Source organism: Bos javanicus, chromosome 3, assembly GCF_032452875.1.
Source record: "Bos javanicus breed banteng chromosome 3, ARS-OSU_banteng_1.0, whole genome shotgun sequence".
Classification (NCBI taxonomy): domain Eukaryota; kingdom Metazoa; phylum Chordata; class Mammalia; order Artiodactyla; family Bovidae; genus Bos; species Bos javanicus.
In genome coordinates this window covers 108,391,853-108,417,972 of record NC_083870.1, presented here as the reverse complement: position 1 = coordinate 108,417,972, position 26,120 = coordinate 108,391,853, and the positions used below count along the sequence as shown (strand labels likewise).

Here is a 26,120-nt window from a genome sequence, read left to right as displayed (position 1 = left end):
CTGGTAAGGGCTCTCTTCCTGACTCGCTCCCAGCCACCTTCTTGCTGTATCCTCACCTGTCCTTTCCCCTGTGTATGGACAAAGGGCATAAATGAGTTCTGGTGTGTGTTCCTCCTCTTGTAAGGACACCTTGTAAGTCCCTGGGATTCCGGCCTCTCTGTTATGGTCTCACTGTTGTTCAGTTGCTAAGCCATGTCCAGCTCTTTGCGACCCCATGAACTGCAGCACACCAGGCTTCCCTGTCCTTCACCATCTCCCTGAGTTTGTTCAAACTCATGTCCATAGAGTCAGTGATTCCATCCAACTGTCTCATCTTCTGTTGCCTACTTCTCCTCTTGCCTTCAGTCTTTTCCAGCATCAGGGTCTTTTCCAAAGAGTTAGCTCTTCCCATCAGGAGGCCAAAGGTGGGCTCATTACCATTAATTATTTCCTTAAAGGCCCTATCTCCAAATATAGTAACACTGGGGGTTAAGGCTTCAATAAGGAATCTGGGGGAGATAATTCAATCTATGACACCATATGACCTAGCAATTCCACTCCTAAGTATATACCCAAGAGAACTGAAAACTTATGTTTCCACAAAACTTGTACATGAATGTTCATAGCAGCATTACTCTAATAGCCAAAAATCAGAACCAGTCCAAATCCCATAAACTGATGAATGAATAAACAAACTCGTGGTATATCCACACAATGGAACATTAGCCATATAAAGGATGCAATACTGATACATGCTACAACATGGACAAGCCTTGAAAACATTATGCTAAGTGAAAAAAAGTCTACACATTGTATAATTCCATGGTTATAAAATGATCAGAATAGGAAAATCCATAGAAACAGAAAGTGGATTAGTGGTTATTAGGGGCTAGGGTGGGTGGGAGGAATCGGGAGTGACTGTTAATGGGCTTTCTTTTGGGGGTGATGAAAATGTTTTGGAATTAGAGAGTCTGTGATAGTTGCATAGGAAAAAATGACTGAATTGCACACTTTAAAAGGTATGTGAAATTTTATGGTATGTGAATTATATCTACAAAGAAAATGACAATATGAACAATGTGCAATGTATAAAAACATACTAGATGTGACCAAAGCTAAACTCAGAGGAAATTTCTTAGACTTAAAATATTAAAACTATAACAACTAAGCACTGAACTCACCTAGAAAAAGACCTCAGGAAAGCAGGAGGATGGTATCAGGAAAGATAAAATCATAAAATAATTGACAAAAGTAAAGAGCAGTGGAATTGATGAGTTCAAGAGCTGGTTATCTGTCATAACCAATAAAATAAATTCCTTCCAAGAATAATTTTTAAGAAAGAAATCACAGGGCACAATATGAAGAAAGAGAAAGTAAACTCTAGATACTATAGAAAGTTTTTAAATAAACATTTCTGGGCTAATAAGTTAGAAAAAGATCATCAAAAGATGTTCTGTGGAAGTACAGATTAACAACAGTGACTCAAAAGGAAGCTACAGAAAAGACTGGGCCATCAGCAAACTTTCCCACTAAAAAAATAGTTTCCCAGGCAGTTCTGCCTGTCTCCAAAGAATGATAACTATGCTATTTAAACTATTCCAGAGCAGAGAAAAAGAAAAGATTATCCCTGATGGCTTTTTCAAAGCCAGCATTACCAAAATGCTAAAACTTGACAAAGAACACAAAAACTAATCTCTCTTATAAATGTAGATGGGAAATATTAAAATATAAGCAAATTAATTCAGCACATATTAAAAGAATAATACACTCATCTGCAGTACAGTATAATCTAGGAATGCAGAAAATCACATTGTAAAATCCATTAGTAGAATTCATCATATCAAAAGTTCAAAGGAAAAAAAACATGTGGTCATCTTGAAAGATGCTTAAGAAGCATTTTGTAAAATTAACATCCATTGCTGACTTTTTTAAAGCAAAAGCATTATATGGCCAAGGAGATAAAAGCAGGGCTTTGGTAATAGACAGACCTGAGTTCTGGCTGACTTTGGATAATTCACTTGGCCTCTCAGACTTCAGTTTTATCATCTGAAAGATGATCATAATTCTATTTAAATGAATTAATGTAGAAAATCATATTGCATGGTACCCAACACAGAGCAGCCCTCAATCAGTGGAAGCTTAGTGTTTTTATTAATAAAATGGAAGCAGAAGATTATTTCCTTAACATGATTTTTAAATCCATCTATATCAAAATATGACTGTTATCAGGAAATACTAGATTAAAATTTGTGTTGCATATATTTTGCAAAGGGGGATTTATAGTAGATAATTTTTGGTATGGATATAAATATAGAAAAAAATGTGGAAGGATATACTCCAAGATATTAGTAGTTGTGTTTATCTCTGGATAACAGGATTCTGGGTGCTTTCTTTCATTTTCTATACTGAATTTTTTAAATGTAAATGCAGGACTTTCCTGATGGCCCAGTGCCAATACAAGGGGCACAGGTATGATTCCTGGCCTGGGAAGATCCCACTTACCACGGGGCAACTAAGTTCTTGCGCCACAACTACTGAAGCTCGAGGGCCCTAAAGCCCTGCATGCCACAGCAAGAGAAGCCACCACAGGGAAGAGTAGCCCCTGTTCTCTGCAACTAGAGAAAGCCCACACACAGCAATGACTCAGGGCAGCCAAAAAAAAAAGAAGACAGAAAAAAAATTGCTAAATGTAAATGCAATAGCAAATGTTAGATAGGGATAATTGAAAAAAAAAAAAAAAAAACAACTGTTCTTCCAGAAGACCAGACAAGTTGGGAACCCTCTCCCAGAAGGCAGAGGAAATGGACTGAGAGCTGAAAATGACAAAGGAAGTGACAAGATTTGAGAATCAGAAAAATGGATGTACAACTCAAGGCGTAGAAAGATTCTTAAGAGAGATACTAGAGTTATAAGAGGTCCTAGTCAAAGTAATAACTGAAAAAAACTTTCAGAAATAAAAAGAGGTACACAGATTGAAAGTTTTACGATGTTATAGCCAAACTCAATGAAAAGAGGTCAATACTTGTTAGATTTTATTTTCACCAGTAGGCTAAAGAATTATACAAACATCTACGTGTGTACACCTTTGCACCCAAGTTACCTACAAAACAGTGAAAATTACCCTGGCCTCAGACTTTTCTGCAACACAGCTGCCATTAGACAAGACAGAGTCATAAAAGGATCCTATCTTCTCAGACATGAAAAGACTCAGGAATCATACACTCATTTCTTGCAAAGGATACTTGAAGGATTACTTGAAGCTGTACCCCAGCTGAGTGAGGCAAATCAAAAGTCTTAATAAAAGTCAAGAATGAGGAAGGTGTGATATTAAAGGAGTGCAGGTCTTCACTTATTCATCTAAATTCCAGACTCCCAAAAGGGACTGTTACATGTTGGCCAGTGAATTCTATTGCCCCTACCCTCCGACCCTCCGTGTTTCCTTGCTCTTTTCCAGGACCAGGAAAGAGGGTGAGGCAGTAGAATCCTTGTAGAGGCCAAGGAACACACACAGCGTCCCTCTTTCTGAGATAGGAAATAAGGAGGTAAGATTCGGCTTCCCACTGAAATTTTTGGACAGAGGGGGCAAAAGACTGCAGAATCTTCCACCTCTTTTTTCTGGGAACTGCAGAGCTGGGTGTGGGGCAAAAGTTCGCTCCGAGGTCGGGAAAGAGGAGTGGGCACTGGCTCCCGCAGACTCGCTGAAAACTCGTAACTTCTGTGGCCCGGAGGCACAGAGTCATCAGCATCTTCAGCCCCTCCGGCCTGGCCTTCGGGAGGGGAGCTGACCTCGGTGGGGGTCGCCGGGGTCGGGGATTTTTGTGTAAGACCAGCGATAGCAGTTTATTTGGGGTGGTTGCGGGCTGTGGGGATGCTCGCGGTGGGCGAGACAGGGGAGCGCGCGGGATGCGGAAGACCTTACCCCCCGGCCCGGTGGAGACCGTGACCTGCGCGTAGGTGGCTCCCGCGGCGGCCGCCGGGCCAGACACTCCGTTGAGCGCGGCCACGCGCACGGTGTAGCGCGCGCCGGGCCGCAGGTGCAGCAGCGTAGCGGCGCGCTCCCGCAGCCCCACCTGGCGCGGCACGAAGGCCACGCGCGGCCCGCATGGCTCGCACGCGCCCGCCGGGCCTTCGCGGCCGCAGCGCAGGCACAGCAGAGAGTACGTGACGTCCGAGCGGCCGCCCGAGTCGGCCGGCGGCAGCCAGCGCAGCCGCAGCGCCAGCGGCGAGCGGCTCAGGCTGTACTGCAGGTCCCGCGGCGCCGACGGCGGACCTGGGGGAGACGGGTGGGCGCAGTCAGGGGTTGGGGTGGGCGGCCGCGGAGCAGAGGGGGGCGGGGGCGGGGCCGGGCGGGCAGGGGAGGGGCGTGGGCCTGCGAAGGGCGGGGCCTGTGAAGGGCGGGGCCGGTAAGGGCGGGGCGTGGGCGGGCAGGGGAGGGGAGCGGAGGGCGGTGGGCGGGTGAAGGGCGGGATGTGGGAGTGGGGCGCGGTCAGTGATGGGGTGGGTGGACGTTAGTGAGGGGATGAGGTTACTGATCTGGGGACCTAACAGAGTGTAAGGGGCGGGAGTCCCCCTGCTGACTGGAGAGTTAAGACAGGTGAGGGCGGGAGCGGTGGGCGGCGGCCCACAGGGCGATCCCCCAACGAGCCTAACCTCATCCCTTCGTCTAGATTCTCTCTGTTGTCCTGGTTCTTCCATCCCCAGGCCCAAGCCTGCGGTGACCACCCCTCCCTCCACTCTGCCGTCTGGGGGGCAGGCCCCCCACGTGAGCCCTGGCGCTCCCCAGCGTGGAGCCCCTGCCCTCACCACACCTCGATTCCGCCTTTACAGACCGCCCCCCACCCCCTGCCCGTGGTAAAGCATTCAGGAGCTGGACTCACGGGTGCAGGACGCCGAGGGCGGGTCGGTGGGCGAGCGCGCATAGCTGTCCTGGCACACGCAGAACGTGGACGCGTTTTCCAGGGCCCGGCTGTGCTCTGGGCACGGTGAGCAGAGGGGCCGCCTCGGGGACACCTTGTAAAACCCTGGGGGACAGGCTGCGGGGAGGAACTGCGTGAGGAAGGGGCTACACCACAGCCTCTCTCTCCTCCACTTTCCTGATTGGGGTGGGGCTGCGTTGCTGCTTTTAGCAATTCACTGAATGCTCATAACAACCTGTGAGATTTGCACTTTATCCTCATTTCAAAAATGAGGGAACTAAGGCTCAGAGAGGTTAAGTAACTTGCCAGATGTCCCACAGCTAGTAAATGGAGGGATTCCAACCGCAGCTGACTGGTTCAGAGCCCACACCACACTGCCCTAATGCCCACTAGAAGAAAAGGAGCCAGGCTTTCCGGTTTTGATGTGAGGACAGAAGGGAGAGGCCTCTGAGGGTTGTTTCCCAGTTACTAAAGGACAGACACCCACACACTCCCAATTAGAAACACTGCCACACACAAACACATACACACTTGTCAGAGCTCATCCTCCCACCTCCACTGTTTGAGGGTTAATGCATCATAAATCCTCTACTGACGCACTTGGTCCCCATTTAGGAGTGGAGCCTGCCACTCTTAAGTGGAGGGAGAAGAGGGACCATGAAAGTTCCTTGGTTCTGACACCTCCTCAGTTCCTTTGCTTCTCTCACTTCCCTCACCTCCCCTAGAAGTCGGTGGTTAAAAGCACAGGCTTTTATATATAAACTACCTGGGTTTGCAGCTGAGTTGCACGACTTATTTGCTTTGTGGCCTTGGGCAAGTTGGTCCACTTCTCTGGGCCTTGCATAGAATACCTACCTCAAAAAGGTGGTTGGAGGGTTGAGATAAAAGATGCAAACTGCTGAGCCCAGTACAGACAATATTTGCACACTAATGGTAGTAATTACTCTTCCTCCAGCACAGGCCTAGAGTGGAAACAGCTAAACACCCACTTTAAAAGGTTTCTCACCAGCTGGGCCAGGGAGGGAGGCAATGGCTGCTGGCCCTCCTCTCAGAGCTTGGGTGGTCCTCACCAGGTTCCCTGTCCCTGCCAGGATTTCTTTATCCCTCTCCTCTGGTTTAGCTTTTTGTGGAAGACTGGTGGCTCTCCAACCCCAAAAAGACATACTACAACAGAAGAGATGCAGACTAGCCCTTGGGAAGAACTTCCAGCTCTCTGGGAGCAGAGGGTAGGGGCTGAGGGTTCCATCTGGAGGCTTAGGTTTGGCGATGGGTCCCTCTTGCTTAGAGCCCTGGGCTTTGGGCTGCTTTGGGCAGGGCCTCCAAAGCTCAGGAGCCTTTGGAAGTCCCTGCCTTCGGAACAAAGCACGGGGCTCACTAACATCTGGTCTGGGCAGCAGCAGTCAGGCTGGGACTCCGGAGGCCTGGGTTCCAGTGTTAGCCTTGCTACTTCCTAGGCCTCTCTGGCCTCAAGAAACCAGACAAATGCGAACACTAAGCATGGCCTGCCCACCTCCTTCGGAAGTAAGAGAGGGACATGTTTGCAGGATCGCACAGCAGGAGGGAAAGAATGTGGGAGGCTCCTTTCTCCGTGTGTACGTGTGTCTGGGGTCCCAGAGGTGGGTGGTCCAATCAGAGACAGCATTGCTTATATCTACTTTGAGAGGCTCTATTTAGAAGAGGTTGTATGGAGGGGCAGACTCAGGAAGGGACTCCTGAGAACCAGACCCCTTCCTCTTTTCCTCATGGTCAGAGTCAGAATTTCAGGGGTCCTCTAGTTGAATGCCCTCTGGCCCATCTTCCAGCAGCTTTCCTAGCAGGAGCCACAGTCTTTGCTCAGATACTTGGTAATGGGACCCCATCTCCTTCTGAGGCGGCCTCTGTTGAACAATGCTGGCAGTTTGAAAGTGCTTCCATTTAAATTGCACAGCAGCCCCCTAGGGTACTTTCCCCCAGCTCTAAGAAGAAAGGGGGAGTCCAGAGAGATTGAGTAACTTCTCACAGCCCCTCAGTACCAGGCAGAGCTGGGATCTGAGTGCAGGCCTCTGCCCCCTGTAGGGGGCACTGTGGGGGAGTGGGAATAGCAAGTCACAGCTGTTAGGTTGCCACCTGGCTCACATTGGCATTCAGTAAGCAGGTGGTGGGGTTTCCCAGGTGGTTCAGTAGTAAAGAATCCACCTGCAATGCAGAAGACACAGGTTCGATCCCTGGGTCAGGAAGATCCCCTAGAGAAGGAAATGGCAACCTGCTCCAGTATTCTTGCCTGGAAAATTCCATGGACAGAAAAGCTTGGTGGGCTACAGTCCTTGGCGTTGCAAAGAATTGGACATAACTTAGCAACTTGGCAACTGAGCACGCAGGCCTTCATGCTGAGCCCAAATCAGCCTCTCTGCATGTAACCCGCCTCATGCCTCTCCATCGCAGGGACTTGATGTACCCTGTGGAGCCTCAGCATGTCTGCTTGGGTCCCTCTGCTCCAGGGCAGTCCTACAGAGATTTGAAGACACGAGTCATACACTGACTTTTTCCACCAAGGGAAACCCCACATCTTTCAATAATTCCTCTGGTGGCTGGGAGAGGAGCAACAAGAGTCATGGCCATTAAAGAGAGATGCCTCTGTGTGTCTGTCTTCAGAGAGGGCTCTGTAATAGCTACAGAAAACACTTGCAAAGCCTTCCCTTTTAAAATACAAACCTGACCATTTCATTTCCCTTTTTGAAACCCTCCAACAGCTCCCCAATGCCTACCCCACCCATGCCACACTGAACTTTTCCTTTTCCACCTCTGCATCTTGTCCCATAGTGTCTTATGCAACTTCTCTCCTGGCAAAGGCCTATGTTTCTCCAAATCCTAGTTCAAAATAATCTCCCTTGTGAAGCTTTGCCTGGCACCCTCCCCATGTCCTTACTCCCTAAGGCAGAGCTGATGCCATTACAAATGGCCTTTGTCTGGTCTCAGCCAAAGTCAGAAGTGGGATTGGGTTCCTGAGTCTGTGTGTGTGTGTGTGTGTGTGTGTGTGATTGCCTAGAATGTATATCTAAATCCGCTCCTGAAGTCCCTGATCCATTCATTCAACAATTTTTTAGCATCAGCTATGAGCCAGGTGCTGTTCTAGGCTCTGGAGCTGCAGTAAAGCAGAGGTGAGTAAAGCAGAGCAAGATTCCCCTGTCCACTGGTACAGGTGCCCCCTCCTAACCCACAGAGAGAAGAGAGGCCATCGGTTGGTAATTCTCTTCTCTATCAGCTCTTTCCGGTAACAGTACAGGGAGTGGAGCCATAAAAACAGTCCATTTAAGGTATGGGCAGCAGGGCACTGTATTTAAAAACAATAAAACTGACTAAAACGTGGCCTGCTTTTTGTTAGCAGCATGCATCAGCAATTCTGATCCACATCAGTAATAAATTACTTCTTCCCCAGAGGCTGACGGCCTCCCCCAATTTGGTACCCCTTTGGCTCCCCACCTCCTGTGTAAACAAGGCTCCCTCTCATCTACAGTAAAAAAAAATCCTCTCTCCACCCAATGTCCTCCTCAAGACATCATGCCCTCTTCTCCCCTTTCAAACGCAGCCTCCAGAGAGTGTTTACATTCCCTGCCTTTAGCTCTTCAATTTCCTTCATCCTCTTACCTGCTGCAGCTGGTAAGACCTCCATCACTCAGCTGAAACTGCTCTCACCAGGGCCACTAGGCAGACATCGACCAATCCTTGCATTACCCGATGGCTCACCAACACTGCAGGCCATCCCCTCCTGGAACTTCCATCACTCTTGTTGCTGTTTAGCTGCTAAGTCATGTCCGACTCTTTTTACCCCATGGACTGTAGCCCGCCAGGCTCCTCTGTCCATGGGATTTTCCAGGCAAGAATACTGGAGTGGGTTGCCATTTCCTTCTCCAGGGGGTCAGCCTGACCCAGGGAACAAATCCAGGTTTCCTGCTTGGCAGGCAGATTCTTTACCACTGAGCCACCCAGGAGGCCCTCCATCATCCTTGGCTGCCATGAAATCACACTCTCCTCCAGCCTCTGATCACTGCCTTGCAGTCTTCTTTATAGCTCCCCTTTGTATGTTGCTGTTCTGTGAGACTTCATCATTGGCCGCCTTGCTTCTTACCCCACACATTCTCCCTGGTCTGTCCCAACCAAACCCATAGCTTCAAGTCGCATCTATCTCTCTGTTGCTGAGCTCCAGACCTGCTTTCTAGCTACCTCTATTTGAGTGCACCATGGACACCATCAATTCTTTATGTGCATTCATGCCCTGTGTTCTCTACTCCAGTGAATTACCATCTGTCCATTCCATCCTCTGGATGCAGATCAGTCAAAATGGACTCCTTCCTCCTTTGAAATCAATGGTCACCAAGTGCTGTGGAGGTTTTCTTGTTATTACATCCATCCTTGTCACTCAGTGAGCTCTGCTACTCCCTTGGTTCAGAACCCGTGCTCCTTCTCCTGAACTATTACATCATCATCCTTCCTCAACTTCTGGCCTCTAATCCTTCCTTCTCCAGCTTTTTCTTTGTAATAGCAGCTCAAGTGATATTTTGAAAATACAAATCTGAATTAGTCAGATCTCTGCTTCAAACTCTCCCTAATGGTCTAAAGCATGAAGTCTAAGCTCTTTATCCCTTCTTTATCCCCACTCAAGCCCTTCATGAATTGCCACTCCTCTTTTCCAGCCCCTTCACCCGCGCATCCCCAAGTGCCCTCTTCTGTATCCATGCTGACTTGCTGAGCCCCAAGCATGCCATGTTCTCGCCTGCCTCCATGCTTCTACATACACAGTCTCTTACCTCAGAATTCTCTTGGCTACCTGGAAGAAAGGCCTTATCAACATCTCTCTCTACACTTAGAATTGGGTTCTCCTGTCTCCAGGCTTCCTCAGATTTCTATTGATATGTATCACTCTTCATGCTAACTGCTCACTCACCCAGTACATTTCCATTGAGCACCTACCATATGTCCCATTATGGACACTGGAGCTGCTAAGATAATACAACCCATTGTCTGAGCTCAAGAAGTTCCTAGTCGAGTGATAGAAACACTAGAGGTCACTGCAGACCATGGGGTAAATAGACGATGTAGAAATACAGGTTTGGAGAACCCAGAAGTGGATCCCAACCTTTCCTGAAGAGCCCAGAAAAGTTTTTATCTCCAAGTCTGTTACTGAACCACAAGAGCCTCAGGGAAAAGATGGTGACATTCATTTATAAACATCTCACACACCCTCAATAAATGCAGGTGAGGTGTTCTCAACTCATGTTGAATGGATGACTGAACAAAGGGATGAGAGCACGTTTAGTCACTTCTCCCACTGTCTTCCCACCACTGTATCAATCTCTCTATTAGCTCATACATCATCCTGTTGTGACTTTTAAATGTTTACATCTTTCCACTTAGACTATGAATTTCTCAAGAGTTGAGGTTTTGCCTGATTCATTTTTGTTGCCCTGGCACCAAGAGAAGGACCTGGCTTAGAAAAAGCATCACTTGGTCTTTCTTCATTAAGTGCACATGGTTCACACCCCATTCTTACCCTCAGTCCTCAGAGCTACAGATAGAGAAAGAGAGACCTGTTCCTGGTGCCCCCACAGACCAGAGAGTCTAACAGAACCCCCAACATGAAGGATCTCCCCCGGGGGCACAGTGACTCTAGTTCAGAGAGTTGGGTGGGATCTTAGTAGTGACCTAGTGCAATTTCCCAATCTCTCTCTCCAGCTGAAGAATCCTCCTGCTAGCCTCTGACTTGTATATTGTTGGTGACAGGGAGCTCACTCCCTCTAATGTAACCAATCCCAGCAGCTTCTAGTTAATAGAGCTGGGCTATTGTAGAGTTCTTTCCAATGCACAGGGGAGGCAGCATGGTGTAGTAGAAAGAACCTGAGAGTTGGGCAAATCTGGATTTTAAACTCAGTTCCCTGTTTCTTAACTGCAAGTGAGGTGTTAATCTCTCTGAGCCTGTTTCCTTATCTGCAAAACAGGGATAAAGATGTTTTTATTGCTGTGAATAAATAAGAAGGTCTGTGTGAGGTGTTTATCATGGTGCCTGAAATACAGGTCCCTGATGACCCGTTGTATGCAGTCAAATCCATCTCTCATTAACTTCACTCACTGGTCCTGGCTGCACCCACTGGGAGCACCACAAAAAGTCAGGACTCCCAGCTCCATACCCCACGACTTCCCCACTCCCCCTCCTGCCTCTTTCATCTAGGACACACTCTCTTGCAACTGCCACCTGCGGGCTACACTCCCACACCACACCCCCCAGGGCGCTGGATACCTTCACAGATGTCACCGCGTTCTTGGAATCCCGCACTGCAGCTGCACCGGCCCACGGGCACCAGCCACTCGCCATCGGCGCCGCAGTGCATGCGCGGGGGGCTGCCGGGCTCCCCTTCTGAGTGTGCCACGCATGTTCCGGTCACCTCCACCAGCGTGGAGAAGGCGCTCTCGGCTGCGGTGGCTGGGAACGCCGCCAAGCCCCGCACCGTGGCGTGGCACTGCTTGTAGTAGACTCGCACAGAGACTAGAGCCACGCATGCGCCCACGTCCTGGAAGGCCAGGTGGAAACCCCGCCGGCTGAGCGGACCGATCTCGCGCACCTCTGTGTTCAGCTTCATCTTGCGCTCACCCAGGTCGCCCTGAGTGAAGCTCTCATCTGCCGCGATTGTGTCGATCTTACGGGGCCGGCTGCCACCTGGGCGGGTACGCCCGCGGCCCAAATCGGCCTCGGTTTCCAGGTAGTAGACATTGAAAGTCTCCTTGCAGGTGCCTGCGGCTCCAGGGATGCTGCTGCAGTCACGCAGTGTGAACTGCAGCTCCACGAAGATGCGCTGCCCGCGGCCGCGGCCGATCCAGCCAGTCTGCAGCCAGTTGTCCTGGTTGGGCTCCAGCACGTTGCACACCTGGTATGTGCGAATGGGACGGTCGTGCTCGTCCACGCCGCTGATCTCCTCCCACTGGGGAAGAGAACAAACATGTGGGCGGCTTAGAGCCAAGGCGCCCCCAAGAGGTCGAGCCCTGGCGTTGACTGGGGCTGAAGTCCCCATTCCCCATCATTTTGCATTCTCTTCTCCCCTCCTTCCCCATACACACCCCTGAAATTATAAGACGCAGAGCTGGGAGAAACCTTGGAGACAACTTAGGTCCAGTTGACAGGGAAAACAGGCTCCAGAGAGGGGTGACTTGAGTGGATAGACACTTCCTCTTGTAGCAGAAGTAAGAAGTCTCCTTGCTCTCCACCCCGTGCTCTTTCCACAACACTAAGCTGCTGTCACACCATCACATCTCCCCCGATTACCCCAAGTTTCCAAGCCCCTTTTAGGATTCCAAGTCTTGCTTATCCTGTCAATCCATCAGTCAACAACATTGCTTAGTGGACCTACTGGGTGCAAGGCACCGTCCAGCATTGGTTCCATCCAGATGCTGTCTGTTCCTAGACACACCCAGTTCTCTTATCAGTTGTTTTTTTTTTTTTTTTTTTTTTTTGCGGTCTGACTGAAGAGTCAACATTTTCTAATAGGCCACTCTGGCTTGAAGCCAGGGCTGCTGGAGACTACATGCTCTCAGGAGCATTTTGATCTGATGTAGCCACGGAGAGATAAAGGGGCTGAGTCCTGGACCACCAGGAGCTCCTTGGGACAGAGAGGGAAAGGTTTACACTTACCCCATTACTTGGCAGTGCAGTCCAGCCCAGCTCAGCTTGGGAAGCTTTGGAATCCAAAAGGATGACTAGAGAGAGGGAAGAACAGAAATGTCAGAAAGTTCGGGGTGGCGGGGTGAGAACCTTTGGTGAGTTCACTTGAAATTTGCTGACTGAGAAAACAGAGAATGTGGTGAAGGATACAGACAAGTTTTTCCCACTTCATATATCCCCATGATAAGGCATGAGTAGGTCTAGTCTAAAGAAAGGTAGCCACAATGATTAGGGAAGGAGCCTGTATTAGTTTTCTATGACTGCTGTAACAAATTACCACAAATTTAGTGGCTTAAAACAACAAAACTTTATTATATTACAGTTCTGGAGGTCAGCAGTTGAAAATCAGTTTCACTGGTCTAAAGTCAGGGTGTTGGAAAGACTGGTCCCTTCCGGAGGCTCAAATGGGAGAATCCATTTCCTTGCCTCCTTTAGCTTCTAGTGGCCACCTGGATTCCTTGGCTTGTGGCCCCCTCCTCCATCTTCAAAACACATCATTCCAGCCTGTTTCCTTCTCTAACTCTGACTTCTGTGGCTCTCTTATAAGGGCCATTGTGATTGTAATCGGGTCACCCATATAATCCAGTGTAACCTCTCCATCTCAAGACCCTTAGCCATACCTGCAACGTCTATTGCCATTTATGATAATATTCACAGGTTTTGGGGATTCAGGTATGGAAATATTTGGAGAGTCATTATTCAGCCTTGCATGGAATCCATGACATGTGCTCTAAGATTGGCTCTAAAATGGGGGGATCAGTGACCCCCCCCCACCTTCCCAGATCTCCCAAATTATAACTGAGTGTCAAGAAGAGGGAGAAAGTGATCATATCCGAGAATTCTTGTACACATTCCTGAATTCACTCATACTCATGGGTTCTTCTGAGGTCTGGGGTCACCAGGGATAGGGGAGACTTGGACTTTTTAGTTTGACTCCCAGAGCCTCTGGGGAAAACGAAGTAGAGAGACCCTGCCAGCAGCAAAAAAAGTAAAAATCTTTACCTCCTCAACCAGCCCCTTTCCCAGGGGCTGTCATCTCCACTGCTTTTGAAAGATTATCAGGATTCCTTTAATATATAAAGCCATGACCCCTTCTAAACCAGAGATGCATGTGGTCACTTTCTTCCCCCATGAGGCATCTGACCTGCAGTCTGAATTCTGCTGTCAATATGGGTTCCAGAGAAACACTGGTTAGAATAGCACAGCAGCAGCTCAGAGCCAGAAGCCCAGGCCATCCCCAAATCGTTGAAGATTACTCATCTGGAGCTTAAGCAAGGGGGTGTGGCTCCAAGGTGAGCCCTTTAAAGGGGTTGGCCCCAGAGGTGTCAGCGACAATGAGCAGGACCACTGACAGCTTCCCGATTTCGGTGTAACCGACAGCACATCGGAATTGCATATTGGAAAGCATCAGAGATCTAGCGCCCAGAACAACCCCGAGGCCAACGCCTCAGATTCCAGCTCCTCCAGCTCCTGCACCTGGATATTACGCCTCTGGATTTAACTGAGTGTACAGCTCTCTCAAATTCAGGGTCAGACGCAAAACGCAGTCTCTGGTACAGCGAGCACCACCGAACCCGGCAACGCAGATTGCGCTGGTTAGGCTACACTCCAAATTCAGCACTGCGGACAGCTCCCTCTGGTCAGCACGTCGGACAGCTCCCAGACTCTTTCCCCCAATCCCCAACCCCACGCCCTCTCACCCACATTTGCCACCAGACCGCCCGCCCTCGTCGCCCCACCAGCGCTCTACCTTCTGTTTGCCACGCAGTGGTCCCCTAGACTCCCCACTGTTCCGGCTCCATCCCATCTCCTTATACTCAGATTTCACCTCCGCATCTCCCTGCCCCCACACCTTCCACCTCCAATTGCTCAGCCTGTCCGTCTCACCGGCCCCTGAACCGTCGCCTCTGGCTCCCACGTCTGGCTTCCTGGTCTCTTTCTTCCCCAGCCTCCCAGGTCTCCAGCCCCCGAGCTTCTCAGTGCTCCTCTTCTTCGTTGCTTAGCCACCTTTTCCTCTCTCTCCAGTTCTTTGCTTCTCGCTGTCCGCTTGCTTCAAACCCCAATACAGACTCCAGTCTCTTCGTATGACTCCTTCCTCAAGCACCCCGGTTCTTCAGCTTCCTATCTTTTGGCATCCAAGCCTCCAAAACAGCCACCAGTCTCCTCACCTTCCTCTGCGGTCCCTGGCCTCCCCGGCCCCAAAAGCAAGGCGAGACACAGCGGCATCAGGCAGATGAACAGGCGCAGCGGATGCGGGCCGGCGCCGGTCTCCATGGTCCGCAGACCGAGCTGTCAGCGCGGCGGCGGCTCAAGCCGCGCCAGCCCCAGCACCGCTGAGCAGTGCCCCCAGACCCTAGCGCTGGCTGTGGGGCGGGATCTCGCCGGTGACCATCATCCATGGGCACCAATCCCTATGTACCACCGCGGGAAGTCCACCAATCCCCGCCAGGAGAAGGTGGAGAGGTGGAGTTTCACAGGCCAGGGGCGGAACAGCAAATTGGAGGGGGAGAAGGAAGGGGTCCCGCCAGTCTCCAAACCATGGGGGGTGGGGCAGCGCTGAGACCTGGTTCGGTTCATGGGGAGAGGGATGACCTGCCGTAGGTGGCCCAGAGCGCTGAACCTTAGCCTCTCATTCCTGAGAAACAGGCAATGTGGGCGTGGCTTAAGGAGGAGCAAACCGCGCCGAGGCAGCGACACTTAAACAGCCTCTGAGCTAACCTGGAAGACCCCTAGTACCCAGGACTTGCAGGAGGTTTTGAAGACTGGTGTCCCGACCCGAAGCTCTGGGAAGCTCCTCTATCTTCTAGCCCTTGTCTTCTTCTTGTATCTGCAGCTTTTGGTATCTCGTGGCTCCACCCCGCCCCCTTTCTCCCCGCCTTCATCTCTCTCTCTCTCTCTCTCTCTCACACACACACACACACACACACACACACACACAGACACACACCGGGGAGGAAGAGGCCAAGCACGACCCCGAGAGCTACACGAGAAAGGAGAGTAAAGTGGAAGACACAGTGCCACACTACCAGCAGCTCTTCCGAGGCTGGGGAATCATGTGGACGCCGGGATGGGCGGTTGATAGATTTTGCATGAACGAGTGGTTCCCCAGGTTCTTGCTTCTGCAGCCAGGACACAGGCAGCCCTCTCCGCGACCACCCCTTTCCCCAGTCTGCTCAGAGCCTGGAGTTCCCCCCTTTATAAACGCTCTCCGCCCACCTCGGGGACTCGTGAGGAAAGCAGCGGCCAGACTCCCAGGCATCAGCGAGAGAGGAGGAGTAATCCTCACAGAGTTCACCCAGCCCTGAAGGAGTCGAAAGGAAACGTGGAGCACGACCTCTGTCTTGTGAAGGTCATTTATGTGCTGGCTGAGGGTTTAAGGCGTTGATGGTGGGAAGGGCTGGAGCCCTCCAGGATGAGGGAGGCGGCTACTGAGCGCCACCGTCTGGACTGAACGTGAGCAGAGAAAGCTCCACCCACCCTGTGGCTTTTCAGAGCTCTTTTCTTGGGGGCCTAACCCCTCTCCTTTGGAGACTATATTAGCTAGAGAAGCCTTGAGAATGAATGTGAGTCCTGCATGGCCTGGATGTCTGTGCATTTTTTATATATGTACTCCACACCCTTCAGCCGACACTCACCGGGTGCCATGTTCTGTGCTGAGAATACCTGAGTGAATCGCCCTGTCTCTGCACAGTCCATACTTCCATGAGCACCAAAGGGAATTAAAATTTCTGACATCATAGAGCATTGGTCATTTACAAGCCACTTTCATGTGTCACTTCGTGTGTGTATGTGTGTGGTATGTGTACAAGCTTACTCACAGACATACTTGCTGGACAGCAACAGTAGGAAGAGAGGCTGGGAGAAATTGAGTTCCTTAGCCCGCACAAAGAAAGGTCATCAGGAGAGGCTGAGGATCGGAGACCGAAGAAGACCGAAGCTCGCTGAGGAAGCATACGGAGGTGTGGCATCCCTGCCGGCCCTTGGATGCAGGCGGAGGCTCTGAAATCAGATCTACCTGAAGAAGGGCTCTTACACCCCCACCTCCTTCCCATCTTTATTCTCTACACGCTCGATTTTCCCCTCCCCCTTTCCCCAGCGCTGGGAGATGGTATTTTTAGAAGCTGCTTAGAGACCCAGGACTCCTTTCATTTCAAAATGAGTCCTCACTCAACCACTCCTCATCCCTCTCTTCAAAACGGGGTCCCATCCTTTTTGCAGTCTCTAAGGCTCCAGCCATAGCTTCTTCCCTGAACTCCAGGAACTTCAACCCAGAGGTTCTGACCCCATGTGCTAAAACAAAATGCAGCCTCCTGTGATCCTCACAAGGATCATTCAGAAGTCAAGAAGATGGAGGAAATTATCCGAGGAAAACCACACAGAATGACCCAACAAATCCCTGGTTGTCTGGAGTCTGTTTCCCACCTCTCCTATCACACACCGCTGCAGGCTTCTCGGGGAAATCACCAGATCAAGACCCTAAGAATAGGGAAAGAAGAGGAAAAGAAGAAGTGAAATACACCTTGTCTTTCTTCATCTGAACAATTCATCTATAATAAAAGCAGAACGGAGAAGCCCCCTGTGTATGCAGATATATGCAAATCAGCTGGATCTTAATAAGAGTCGCTCTAAGGCGACTCCACTCTCACCAGGAGGCTGTGGAATAGACACCTCAGTAAAGAAATTCAGGAGGGCTTCAGATGGAAACTGAACTGTGGTTTATTGTGAGCTTTAAGTGCTAGAGGCAGTCAACCAGGAACCAGGTTAGATCCCTCCATAGAACAGCAAGCCTGCACGCCGTTGGCGGGGTGGGGGGTGGAAGGGGGCGGTGCTTCAGTGGGTTCTGTCCATGGTACTTAATTATGAGACCAAGGGTTAAGGGCAGTCTTGTTTCTTTCCATGGTGCTGAACCTACCACGGTCAGGACCCTCTATTTTCAACTGGACATAGGACTTTTCTGCTGCTGCACTGATTCTCAGCCCAGGTCTCTCTGCCTGCCCTTTCGGCCTATAACCAAGATCCAAATATTCAAGTCTCTAGAAGACAATCAGCCTTACTCCCTGGAATAAGAGTGGAGGGTCCTGGAACCCTTCCAGTTCAGTTCAGTCACTCAGTCGTGTCCGACTTTTTGCAACCCCATGAATCGCAGCACGCCAGGCCTCCCTGTCCATCACCAACTCCAGGAGTTCACTCAGACTCACTTCCATCGAGTCAGTGATGCCATCCAGCCATCTCATCCTCTGTCGTCCCCTTCTTCTCCTGCCCCCAATCCCTCCCAGCATCAGAGTCTTTTCCAATGAGTCAACTCTTCACATGAGGTGGCCAAAGTACTGGAGTTTCAGCTTTAGCATCATTCCTTCCAAAGAAATCCCAGGGCTGATCTCCTTCAGAAATGAACTGGTTGGATCTCCTTGCAGTCCAAGGGACTCTCAAACGTCTTTTCCAACACCACAGTTCAAAAGCATCAATTCCTCGGCGCTCAGCCTTCTTCACAGTCCAACTCTCACATCCATACATGACCACAGGAAAAACCATAGCCTTGACCTTTGTTGGCAAGACGGACCTTTGTTGGCAAAGTAATGTCTCTGCTTTTGAATATGCTATCTAGGTTGGTCATAACTTTCCTTCCAAGGAGTAAGCGTCTTTTAATTTCATGGCTGCAATCACCATCTGCAGTGATTTCGGAGCCCCCCAAAAATAAAGTCTGACACTGTTTCCCCATCTATTTCCCATGAAGTGATGGGACCGGATGCCATGATCTTTGTTTTCTGAATGTTGAGCTTTAAGCCAACTTTTTCACTCTCCACTTTCACCTTCATCAAGAGGCTTTTTAGTTCCTCTTCACTTTCTGCCATAAGGGTGGTGTCATCTGCATATCTGAGGTTATTGATATTTCTCCCTGCAATCTTGATTCCAGCTTGTGTTTCTTCCATTCCAGCATTTCTCATGAGGTACTCTGCATATTAGTTAAATAAGCAGGATGACAATATACAGCCTTGACTACTCCTTTTCCTATTTGGAACCAGTCCATTGTTCCATGTCCAGTTCTAACTGTTGCTTCCTGACCTGCATACAGATTTCTCAAGAGGCAGTTTTCTCTGCTACTCCTCTCAAATCCCATCTGAGGTAATGATGGCAAGGATGCTTCTCTCTACTTCTACCTCACTGTCTCCAGGATGCTGAGAGAATACATGGTGGAGCTGAGAAGTTTAATTCAACATCCAAATATAGAGAAGTGGTCTTCCAGGGAGCAGATCCAACTTCCCTGCAACCTCCACCTCCAAGTGGTTGAAAGTTACACATCTAGGGGCTGAAATTTTTATCTCTTCCTTTTACACAGATGCAGAAAGTACATTTGTCCTGGCTAAACACAGAAGATCATCTCCTTCATGAAGAGGACCAAGATTGCTCCAGAGAAGTCAGGGTTAAGTCCTGCTCTCAAGAAAAAGGACAGGGAAGGTGCAAAAAGCAGTGGGGGCCCCTACTGCTCAAGGAAACATTTCCAGTTTGTCTCTTTCCTCTTCTGTTCCATCTCCCACTCTCCAGCCTAAGAAAGAAATCAGTTCAGTTCAGTCGCTCAGTCATCTCCGACTCTTTGTGACCCCATGAACTGCAGCACACCAGGCCTCCCTGTCCATCACCAACTCCAGGAGCCTACCCAAACTCATGTCCATTGAGTTGGTGATGCCATCCAACCATCTCATCCTCTGTCATCCTCTTCTCCTCCTGCCCTCAACCTTTTCCAACATCAGGGTCTTTTCAAATAAGTCAGCTCTTCGCATCAGGTGGCCAAAGTATTGGAGCTTCAGCTTCAGCATCAGTCCTTCCAATGAACACCCAGGACTGATCTCCTTTAGAATGGACTGGTTGGATCTCCTTGCTGTTCAAGGGACTCTCAAGAGACTTCTCCAACACCACAGTTCAAAAGCATCAATTCTTCAGTGCTCAGCTTTCTTTATAGTCCAACTCTCACATCCATACATGACTACTGGAAAAACCATAGCCTTAACTAGACAGACCTTTGTTGGCAAAGTAATGTCTCTGCTTTTGAATATGCTATCTAGGTTGGTCATAACTTTCCTTCCAAGGAGTAAGCGTCTTTTAATTTCATGGCTGCAGTCACCATCTGCAGTGATTTTGGAGCCCCCCAAAATAAAGTCAGCCACTGTTTCCCCATCTATTCCCCATGAAGTGATGGGACCAGAAATAAACATACCTAAAGGTGAATTCTTAGGACACCCAGGCGAACATAATGTTTAAATTTTATTGTCTAAGACAAAGAGAATATAACACACTAAATTTATTGACTTTGAAAATTAAGCAGTAAAACTTTAAATTATCAAACATAAGTGCTTAGCTTTTATGTGCCTCTACTTTCCCTGTGAAATAGGGATAAAAACACTTTTCAGACTTATTGTGAGGTCAAAATACATTTTACATGCATGGCCCAGCTCAGGGCTTGGCACATTTTTCTAGTATATTTTATGATTCAACTCCATGGTTAATTAAAGTAAAAAAACAGAAAGAAAAAATGAAAGGGTAAAGGAAGGTTAGGTGTGAGGTAGGAAGAGAGAGTTAGTCATAAAGGAAAAGACAGAATGAAAGATAAATAAACAGAGAGTTGGCTGGGATGAATGTGGCTAGAAAGCATAGGAGTCCGAAGGAAATGTGCTTGAAGAGACAGGAGTGTCATCAGAGCAGACTGGCTAGCCAGCTGCCAAGTGGCCTCAGAGGTGACATTTACCTTGCTGAATTCATCATGGTACGAGCTCATAAACTTGACTTTAACAGCGCTAAGAGAGAGCCCATATATTGGGTGGGGGTGGGGGGTGTGTGTGGGGAGATTGATAATACTAGCTCAGCTCTTAGCCCACTATTTGAGAAAATTTTAAAAAAATTTATTAATATATGATGAAAAATGGAACTGCCAAGGGGGTCAGAATGCTCACATTGCCATGTCCAGCAAATTCTTCTCCTGTAGAAAATGTGCATAGGAAGCCAATTTATGCTGCTTTGAGAGTGTGTGAGAAGGGAGTTGGATAGTTCAAATATTTGATGGCATCAGGCTCTGAGAACCTTGTGCTTCCAAATCCCCGATAAGAATAATCCTGCTGCTGGCACCTGGTGACTCTACAGGGGCCAGAGCCAGGGATGGGATCCACTAACATATGCTTCTCTCTCTCTCTCTCTTTTTGTTTGTTTGTTTGTTTTTTGTTTAAATCCTTGTTCCATTTCTTAGAGCCCATTTTAAGATCAAAGCAATCCTTTTACATGTATTTATTTGTTTATTATTTCATTTTCTCTTTTGCTGCGTGACTTGTGGGATCTTAGTTACTAGACCAGGGATTGAACCTGGGCCTCAAGCAAACACTTAGAAAACACTTAGTCCTAACCACTGGACCACCAGGGAATTCCAGTCCTTTTAAATTTAAATAACCAAGATAACATAAACTAATAAAAATGCTGTAAGTAAAAAGTGAAAATATCCATTCATTCCATACCATAGAGTCCCATTTCAAAATTTAAACCATGCTAAGAGATTAATATGTACTCTACTTGGTATTTTCTTTTTTTAAAAAATTATCTTATTTTGGCTGCAATGGGTCTTTGTTTGCAGTGTGAGGGCTCTTCATTGCAAAGGGAGGACTCAGTTGCCCTGCAGCATGTGGGATCTTAGTTCCCCAACAAGGGATTGAACCTGAGTCCCTCACATTGGAAGGTGGACTCTTAACCACTGGACCTCCATTGAAGATCCTCTGGTATTTTCTGTACACACACACACTAATACATCTGTTAGTCAGGTAAACAGCATTGATTATCTGCCCAAGACCTTGCTCCTCTCATGTTTTCAATTGTTGAGAGAGGCCCAGGTTTGTTTGGATGGTCATCTTCTGTAGTCCTTTGCTCAGAGAAGATGACCAACCCTCTCACTAAATTCAGGGAAGAGTAAAGATTGTTGTTGGCTAATCATTTTCATCCCATTCCATGTGTCATGGTTAGCTTAGACATGGATATGTGACACAACCCAGATATTCTGATGGGGGTTCTTGAAAAGGTTTTCCCTCCTAATAAAAAAGAGATGTATGACCAGCAATATCCCACTTCTTCTCTATATTATATCTGCATCTGACATCTGCATCTGCATCTGCTGCTGCTGCGGCAACCATCTTGACATCATCAAGAGAAATATCTCAACACTTCAAGAGCTTTCAGTTGTATGTAACTGGAAAACTGAGTAAAACTGGCTTAAACAAAAATGAGAATTTTGTTTTGGTTCATGTGACAGATCTGTGTAGAACAGCAAGCATTTCCACTGGGATTGTGGTAGAGTGCTAGGTGATCTCCAAAGTACAATTGCAATCCTAAGACTCAAACATACAACAATGAATTTAATACAATAAATGGACCTAACATCAGATTAGACATGGCTCATTTTAGGACTAAAGAGCTAGAAGATAAATCAGTAACTAACATCCTTGCTACTGCTGCTGCTGCTAAGTCACTTCAGTTGTGTCCGACTCTGTGCGACCCCATAGATGGAAGCCCACCAGGCTCCCCCATCCCTGGGATTCTTTAGGCAAGAACACTGGAGTGGGTCACCATTTCCTTCTCCAATGCGTGAAAGGGAAAAGTGAAAGTGAAGTCACTCAGTCGTGTCCGACTCTTAGCGACCCCATGGACTGCAGCCTATCAGGCTCTGCCGTCCATAGGATTTTCCAGGCAAGAGTACTGGAGTGGGGTGCCATTGCCTTCTCTCAACTAACATCCTTACTGAAGTATATAGAAAGAGAAATAAATTTTAAAAATATATAAAATAGAGAGTAACAGACATGTGGGACATGGTGAAAAAGCCTAAATAGAATAAATTAGAGTCCTGGAAAGATATGAGAGAGAGGGTGAGAAAGAAGCAATATTTGAAGAGAGAGTAGCTGAAAATTTTCTGATTGACGAAAAACATATACTCAGTCCCACACAGAAAAAATGCAAAGAAAACTTTAAACACTTCATAGTAAAACTGCTGAAAACCAAAAACGAAGTATTAAAAGCAATTGGCCTGGGGGGAGATATATTACCTCCAAAAGAACAACATTAAGACTAACAACTGACTCTATAATATAAATGATAAAATTCAGAAGATGATGGAATTTTTTGTTTGTTTGTTTTTGGCCACACCAAGCAGCATGCAGGATCTTTGTTCCCTAACCAGGAATTAAACCTGTGCCGCCTACATTGGGAATGTGGAGTCTTAACTACTGGACCTCCAGAGAAGTCTCTGAAACAATATCTTTGAAGTGTGGAAAGAAAATAATAGTTAATATAAACTTTCATACCCAGTGAATATATCATTCAAAAATGAAAGAAAAATGTGTGTTTTCAGACTATCAAAATCTGAAAAAAAAATTTGCTCATCAACAGGCCCACACGAAAAGAAATGCTAAAGAGAATTTTTCAAGCAGAATGAAAATAAACCCAAAGGGAAGTATGACTATGAAGGAAGAAATATAGAACAAGATAAAAGGTAAACCTATGGGTAAAAATAAATGAACACTGAGTATATAATGCAAAAAGTGTCTGGCAGAGCTTTAAACATATGGAAAATTTAAAATGGCACACAGTGTGGGAACTGATAAATGGAATTAAAGTATTTCAAGATTCTTTCATTGTTCAAGAAGTAGTACAAGAATTAATTTATGTTAAACTTTAACAAATTAAGGATGCCTGGTGTAATCACCGTGGCAATCATGGAAAAATAGTTTAAAAAACTATACCTGTATATGAAACAAGTGAATGTAGGAAAATATGGAATAATAAAAACAATCTTAAAAAGATTTAAAAGAAGAGAGGGAAAAAAGGAACACTGAACATATGGGACAAGTAGAAAACAAGTACGATGATGTTTTGAAACTCAAATGTATAAGTACATATTTTAAACTTGAGTGGAATAAACTTAAAGAACAAAAGTGTCCAATTAGTGTTTTAATTATTTTTTAACTTATTCGGCTGTGCTGGGTCTTAGTTGTAGCAAGCAGGATCGTTTTCTGACCAGGGATTGAACCCGGTCTCCCTGCATTGGGAGTGCAGAGTCTCAGCCATGGGACCACCAGGGAAGTCCCGCAAAGCAGCTTTTTATTGCTTTAAAAAATCTGAAATATAAGGATACAGGTACCTTAAAGGTTGTAAAAGACACACGATACAAGGAGTAGCTCAAAGAAAATCAGCGAAGCTAAACTAATATACAACAAATTAGACTTCAAGGCAAGAAGCATCAGCAGATACTGCATAATGACTAAAACGCCAATAAACTAGGAAGAAAACAACTCTAAATTTGTATGCGACTAACACAATATCCTCAAAGAATATAAAAGCATGCCATACATATCACATCTCCAGGTCTGCAATATGAAGAACAGCGGACTAAGAGTCCTGGGAATATGGAAAAAAAAGAACTTGTGCAGAGGAATGACTGGAAGACAGAGGGCCTCCGGGGATGTGAACATAGCCTAAGAGTATCCATGTAATTTAACTGCCAGCTGCTGCAACAGACAAACCTCCAAATTTCAGTGACTTAGTAAATTTATTTTTAGCTTTCATTATGTGTCTGGTAAGGTAGGGACTCTGTTTATTCAGTCCTCAGGGAAAGAGGCTGACAGAAGCTTTGACACCTTGACCCGGCACCACTGGGCACATGTGACAGGAAAAGAGGGTGATGGATGAGACACACAAACTCTTAACTAGTGAATGCTCAGAAGTAGCGAAAGTCATGTCTGCTCATGGATCATTGGCTAGATCCAGCCACATAGACCCATCCTAACTGCAAATGATACTGAGTCTAAGCTCTTACTGCCTATCGCAGGACAGGCCAAAATATTGTTGGGGTGAAGAATAGCAGCTTTATTTGGAAAGCCAACAGATAGAGAAAATGGTGGACGAGTGTCTCAAAGAATCATCTCCCTTGAGTTAGAATTCAGGCTTCTAAAAGGGAAAGAGTTTAGTCCTGGTTCCAGCCAGATTCCAGAGTGAGTGTGTTCTTTTCTTCCTTCCTGCAGCCATTCACATGTGGTCCTGGTCAGGATGTTTCCTGTGAGCTAAATAAAGGTAATTTAGCTTAACACTCATTACTCGAGAGGCAGGGTTCCCAGAGATGGGCTATTAAGTATAATTTAAGCTTATAGGCAACATCCCTTTAGTGATTAACTTGTAATAGAACATGAAGGTTCTTACCTATTACATAAGGAGAATGGAAAATGTAGGGAAGCCCACGGAATATTTAGTGAGTGCTCTCTATATCACACAGATTCCTTAAATCTTTAGAGGAAAATATATTCTCTCTTGGTATATGACATTATTTGAAAATTATGTTTAAAAAAATCATGTTTTCTACTTTCCCAGTTATCTCGCAGTGTCTTTAAAATATCCATTTTCAACCTCTCTCTCCCTCTCTCTCCTTCACTCCCTTTTTCTTTCCCTTTTCTCCCACATGGCATCTTCCTTTAGCTTATTCAAAACTCCTAGGAGATGGGGGAGGATAAATTAGAAATCTGGAATTACAGATATACACTGCTATATATAAAACAGATAACAAGGACCTACTGTATAGCACAGGGAACTATATTCAGTATCTTATGATAACCTATAAAGGAAAATATTCTGAAAATAGTGTATATATATATTAGATATATAATCACTTGGCTGCACCCCTGAAACTAACACAACATTGTAAACAACGATGCACGTGTGCGTGCATTCTCAGTCGTGTCCGATTCCGTGTGAACCTATTGATTATAGCCCGCCAGGCTCCTCTGCCCATGGGATTTCTCAGGCAAGAGTACTGGAGTGGGTTGCCATTTCCTTCTCCAGGGGATCTTCCTGACCCAGGGATAGAATCTGCAGCTCCTACATTGGCAGGCGGATTCTTTACTGCTGAGCAACCAGGGAAGCCTGACTGTAAGCCTGGATTTCTTTACCCTGTCAGATTCTCAACACAGCTGCTCACTTCCTCATGTCCACAGGAGAGTCTCTCCTCTCAGGGGGCATCTAGTCCCTCTCTTAAGGGATTTTTCATAATTAATAAAGAATAATTTCCCTTTCAGTTAACACAGAATCAAGTGATTTGGGACTTTAATTACATCTCCAGAATGTCTTGGCTATTGGCTAGTAAGCCACAGATCCCACCCACACTCAGGGGGAGGGAATTTCAAAAGGACATGGACACCAGGAAACAGGAATCATGGGGACTGCTCTAGGATCCGTCTGCCAGAGACAGAAATATATTTTTAGCTATTTAAAAAATTAATTGTTTGGCTGCATCGGGTCTCAGTTGTGGCTTATGGAATCTTCCTTGCATCATTTAAGATCTTTCATTGCAGCCTGCAGCCTCTCTGATCATGGTGTTACGGCTCCAGTGCTCACAGGCTTCAGGAGTTGTGGTGTATGGGCTTTGTTGCTCTGATACAGGGGGGATCTTGGTTCCCTGACCAGAGATAGAACCTGAATCCCCTGTGTTGCAAGGCAGATTCTTAACCACTCGACTACCTGGGAAA

General features: G+C 47.2%; 1 protein-coding gene across 1 annotated transcript in view; it reads right to left on the bottom strand.

Moving 5' to 3' along the window:
- EPHA10 (EPH receptor A10) overlaps positions 1-14,935 on the bottom strand; it is a 42,969-nt gene extending 28,034 nt beyond the window's left edge. The window contains exons 1-5 of the mRNA XM_061412464.1: positions 14,751-14,935; positions 12,553-12,617; positions 11,167-11,845; positions 4,857-5,012; positions 3,899-4,249 (exon numbers count right to left, since the gene is read on the bottom strand). Coding sequence (XP_061268448.1) covers positions 3,899-4,249; positions 4,857-5,012; positions 11,167-11,845; positions 12,553-12,617; positions 14,751-14,856 — 1,357 coding nt within the window. The 5' untranslated portion in view covers positions 14,857-14,935. The remainder of the gene's footprint in view (positions 1-3,898; positions 4,250-4,856; positions 5,013-11,166; positions 11,846-12,552; positions 12,618-14,750) is intronic.
- Between the last annotated feature and the right edge of the window lie 11,185 nt (positions 14,936-26,120).